General features: G+C 39.4%; 1 protein-coding gene across 1 annotated transcript; it reads right to left on the reverse strand.

Moving 5' to 3' along the window:
- Positions 1–336: 336 nt before the first annotated feature.
- Positions 337–4,922, reverse strand: mrpl2 (mitochondrial ribosomal protein L2). The gene is made up of 7 exons (XM_046836899.1): positions 4,789–4,922; positions 3,712–3,803; positions 3,412–3,592; positions 2,803–2,947; positions 1,541–1,767; positions 1,350–1,423; positions 337–925 (listed from the first exon to the last, which is right to left on the reverse strand). The coding sequence occupies exons 2-7, from the start codon at positions 3,778–3,780 to the stop codon at positions 713–715; spliced, it is 909 nt and encodes a 302-aa protein (XP_046692855.1). The 5' UTR covers positions 3,781–3,803; positions 4,789–4,922; the 3' UTR covers positions 337–712.
- Between the last annotated feature and the right edge of the window lie 597 nt (positions 4,923–5,519).

A 5,519-nucleotide genomic window follows, 5' to 3' on the forward strand; every position in this document is an offset into this window, starting at 1 on the left:
TCCTTGGTCTTCCTCTTTTTCTTCTTCCTGGTGGCTCCATCCTCAGCATTTTTTTACCGATATACCCCATGTCCCTCCTTTGCATTACAGGACTGAAGACATGTTAGATACTAATTAAAGAAAATACAGAGTTGGAAACATCATTATAATCCAGTTTTTTTTTTGTCATGTTTCTCCAGGCCTGTTTCCTTATTTAAAATATTCTGATGAATCATTTAGATATTTTTTTATCACATTTGAAATAAACAATGCTGGTTAACAGATGTTTCTTTTTGTGCGTTATTTCAGATAAAGTTGTATGTTGTACAGTGAGTAAAAAGTAGAAGACTGGAAACATTCAGATGAAGTGGAGATTTATGTAATCGAAATCTTGAGACTCACACATTTGTATAAAAGCTGACGTTGGGTCAGATCCATTAGTACATGATCACATGATCACCACACACGTTTACTGATTACATGATCAACACACATTTATTGATCACATGATCATTACTCACGTTTACTGATCACACGTTCAGTACTCACACATTTACTGATCACACGTTCAGTACTCACACATTTACTGATCACATGATCAACACTCACATTTACTGATTTATAACCAACAATGCAGAATTATAAATTTATCTATTTATTTATTTTACACTTTAACATGTTCTGTTTATAATACACTTGCTTGCTCTCACACTCACTCTCACAATTGTGTGTATCATGGCTGTACAGAGACAGAAGGCAGGTTGACATAACTCTTCAGTGGGGGGAGGGGTCTGATCTTACGCCCTGCCCATCCACCCTTTCTCTTCCACAGTCCACTGGACGGTCTAATTCCAAGCCAGCGGTTTCTTCCTGCCTTCCCTATTATTCGCTTATTATGGTCTACATTTGACACACGGCCCACTGTCGCCACACATGTCTCACACACCTGCAGAGAGACAGCATCAGGGTTTCAGAGAGCAAAAGTTCAAAAACATTCATTAATAAGACAGAAAAACAGCCAGACAGAGACAGCCAGAGTGAGATACGGACAGAGATCGCTAGAGAGAGAGGCTGCTAGACGGAGACAAACAGACAGACAGACAGACAGACAAACAAACAGAGAGACAAACAGAGACAGGCAGAGAGACCAACATACAGAGACTGCCAGACAGACAGACAGACAGAGAAACAGCCATATAGACCCAGAATGAAGCAGACAGAGAAACAAACAAACAGACAGAAAGAGAACCAGAGAGATAGACAAATAGACAGAGAGACAAACAGAGAGCAGCTGCACCCTCTAGTGGAATCTTCTGTACAAGACCAATCAGAGAAGAGACCTGGGTCATGTGACTGTGTGCAGGGCTTACCTGAATCTGCTGTTTTGAAGGCAACTGAATAATTGCAGTTCCGTTCACTTTACGAAGGAGAACACCACATGTCCCTTAACACACACACACACACACATTAAAAATAGTCTCACACACACACACACACATGCAACATGCAGATATATTGTACTCTTACAGAGACACACACACGCGCACACACACACACACACCTGCTGCACGGATGTACTGTGCTCCTTTCCCCGGGTGGAGCTCCAGGTTATTGATCAGAGTTCCTACAGGAAGTGCTCCTAGTGGGTGGGCGTCACCCTCGTTTGCCAACACAGCCATCCGACCAATCACAGACGAGCTTTTAATCAGGTCACCGACCTTCATGTTCTCTGTGGCGATGATCCAACGCTTACGGTTTCCCCCAGCAACCAGGGCAATATCACCTGACCTAAAGAACACATCTCGTTATCACAATGTGTCACTGTCTAATATATATATACAGGTAGTCGTCGACTTACGACCACGATCGGGACCGACAGATCATTCGTAACACAATTTGGTCATAAGTAGAGAAGGCTATATGTACAGCACTGTGAAATTATGCCGGAAATTATGCACACCGCGGGCAGCAATTGTGGTCGTAAAGTTAAACGGTCGTAAGTCGCATAGGTCGTAAGTCGACGACTACCTGTATATATGTGTGTGTATATACAGTACAGACCAAAAGTTTGGACACACCTTCTCATTCAAAGAGTTTTCTTTATTTTCATGACTATGAAAATTGTTGATTCACACTGAAGGCATCAAGGGCTATTTGACCAAGAAGGAGAGTGATGGGGTGTTGCGCCAGATGACCTGGCCTCCAGAGTCACCGGACCTGAACCCAATCGAGATGGTTTAAGGGTGAGCTGGACCGCAGAGTGAAAGCAAAAGGGCCAACAAGTGCCAAGCATCTCTCGGGGAACTCCTTCAAGACTGTTGGAAGACCATTTCAGGTGACTACCTCTTGCCAAGAGTGTGCAAAGCAGTAATCAAAGCAAAGGGTGGCTACTTTGAAGAACCTAGAATATGACATATTTCAGTTGTTTCACACTTTTTTGTTATGTATATAATTCCACGTGTTAATTCATAGTTTTGATGCCTTCAGTGTGAATCTACAATTTTCATAGTCATGAAAATAAAGAAAACTCTTTGAATGAGAAGGTGTGTCCAACCTTTTGGTCTGTACTGTATACATATATATATATATATATATACACATATGATTAGTGCAAAAAAGAGGTTAGTGTGCAGTGTGTAGCATGAAGCGTGTAGTGTGTCCCTGTGTCTGTAGTGTGTATTGATTAGTGTGTAGCATGAAGCATATTGTGTGCCCCTGCATCTGTGTGTGTGTTTGTAGTGTGTAGTGATTAGTGCAAAGTGGTTAGTGTGCAGCATGAAGCTTGCTGTGTGTTCCTGTGCCTGTGTGTGTTTGTGTGTGTACCTGCAGGGATCGTATCGCACTTCAATGACTCTCTCCTCGAATTGAGTGCCCTTCTCTTTCCCTAGTTCGAAATGCAGGCGCTGAAAGTCAATCATCCTGTACCTCTGCTTGTGGCCCCCTCCGATGCCCTGCCTCACAATCTTCCCTACAGGTTACACATTGGATTAGGACATGACCATCAGAGCACAGGTACATGCACACACACTGAAAGCAATAAAGTTGGCCTTTTAGAGTGCACCAATACCCTGGCTGTCTGTCTGTCATGCCTCAAACACAAAGTTATTCAGGACCGATCACATTACTTCTAAAGGGCTCTAGAATCTGAAATTCCGTTCCATACTCCCTAAACATATGCACTACTAAGGGCAGATCAGGAGCAGTCCCATGTTTAACCCTGTGTCATGCACACAGATAGTCTCTTACTGTCTTATTGCTTTCTCTCTCTCTCTCTCTCACACACACACACACACACACTCACACACACACACACACACACACACACACACACACACACACACACACACACACACACAAGGCTGAGTGAGTCGAGTAAGAGGTAGAGACAGAAAGTCAAGAGAGAAGACAGGTGAGAGGGTAAGACAGGTGTACCTGTGTAGTCCCTCCCTCCAGTCTTCTTGACTCCAATTGGCCGGATGGTGTATTTTTCCGTCTGTTTCCAATGTGTCCTGTTTTGGGGTCGGGGCATGGTGGTGGTAAAGAAGCGAATAGGGTGTGGTCTTAACAGGGTGGCTGCACCCACTACACCTCTCACAGCAAGGGGGGGGCACAACTACAAAAGGGCAAACAGTATATATTAATTATACATATAAACATATACATACTGTATATGAGGGAGAAGGAGAGAGGGGAGGGCAGGGGAGAGGGGGAGGAAGAGAGATCAGTTCTCACCGGAGATGAAAGAACTCTGGAGCTGAGAGAAAATGCTCTGAGAGCATGACATAGAGACGCCACCGACATTTCACCATGAGAACCTCAACCTGCTGTAAACACACACACCCACACACAAACACCCACACACACACACACACACACACACACACACACACATAACACAAAAACATAGTTAAAGAGATTTAAGTCAGACATATACACCAGCTGTTCCTTTTGTGCTTCCCCTAATGAATCTGCTCTTTATAATTTTGGGGATTTGTCTTCTTATTTTTGATTGAATTTTCTAAATGTTTAAACTCTAACTAGCTTTCAGATTTCTCTTTATTCTTTAAGGATAAGTTGTTTGGTTTCTATAAAATGGAAAAAGACAAGAGCTGAGCACATTTTTTTTTTTTTATAATCTCTTATTACTGCTTGCCAAATCTCATATTTTTCAAATTAGTAAATTTATTCATTAAAATCCCTTATTCTTATTCTTTTTTTTTTTTTTTTTTTTTTGAAAAGCAAGTCCAGATAAAATTAATGTCAATCAATGGAAGAGATTTAATCCTTAAAGAATTTGAAATCTGGTAAGACAATAAACCTGTACTAACCTTTTAATTCATTTTGTTCATTTTTAGGTTTACATTCTGTAATTTATTTATAATTGGTGATTTGCTATATTTAACATTTAATGAAAACTTTCTTTTCACATTTGTCCTGTATTTTAATTTTTTATGTACTTTTACACTTACTTTGTGTACAATTTACAATTTGATACATTGGGCAATAAAATTAAAAAATTTTTATAAAAATCAGTGATGGTGATAATGTGACTTTTTTTTTTTAACCAGGACACGAATTATTCTGATAATGAATTTAGAGAAAGGTGCTGTATTATAAAAAAAATACAAATAAAAAAGATATATAGATAATTGTATTTATATTTGCTCATACAGCAACTCACTGTAATAATTTCCTCCTGTAACTGCTTTGTTCAGTTCCACATCTCACAGCTTTTCTCTTCTCCTTTATTTACACATTTCAACAGATTTCCATGCACAAAAAAACGGAATAAAGGCTAACAGAACTTACCTCCAAACAGAAAAATTATCATACAGTGTCCTTCAGCAACGCACAGCATCCGCATGAAGCGTCGCGGTGTGATGACGTAAGTGTGTGTCACGTACAATCCGGTAGTGCCATCTACCGGTGAAACACTGCACTGTAGGTTTAATATCCATAATGCTACATTGTTGAATAATGTATCATTAGGGATATTAAACCTACAGTGCGGTGTTTGCGGAGTACATAGATACACTTCATTAACCAACAACACAACAGCCATTTCAACATGAATAACAGAATAAAAGAAAGATCAAAAAGTTGGTTAAAAAATAAGACAAAATAGTAAAGCTATCTTTTAAAAAAGGTATCTTTAGTTAACCAATAAAATGACAGTATCATGTCATAAAGTAGGAGAACCATTCATATTTGATGGACAAATAAATTGAAGGTAATTATTTTTAGAAAAAGTACAACTGTCTCAAAGTTGTTAGAATTTGTTCTAGCTCTTTTTGGACTGAAAATTTGTCAATTAAATTATAGTGAGTAAAAAGTTTAGATCTTTCAAAGTCAGTAAAACTAGAAAGTTACTTAACCAAAATGTTTATGTTTATTTGGAAAGTAAATGAACAGAAGAGAAATCCAAATCAAATCAGTATTTGGTGTAACCACCCTTAACCTGCAAAACAGCATCAAATCTTCTATACACACTTGCACACAGTTTTTGAAGGATGGTAGTTTGTTCCGAACATCTTAGATAA

Source organism: Silurus meridionalis, chromosome 2 (assembly GCF_014805685.1).
Source record: "Silurus meridionalis isolate SWU-2019-XX chromosome 2, ASM1480568v1, whole genome shotgun sequence".
NCBI lineage: Eukaryota > Metazoa > Chordata > Actinopteri > Siluriformes > Siluridae > Silurus > Silurus meridionalis.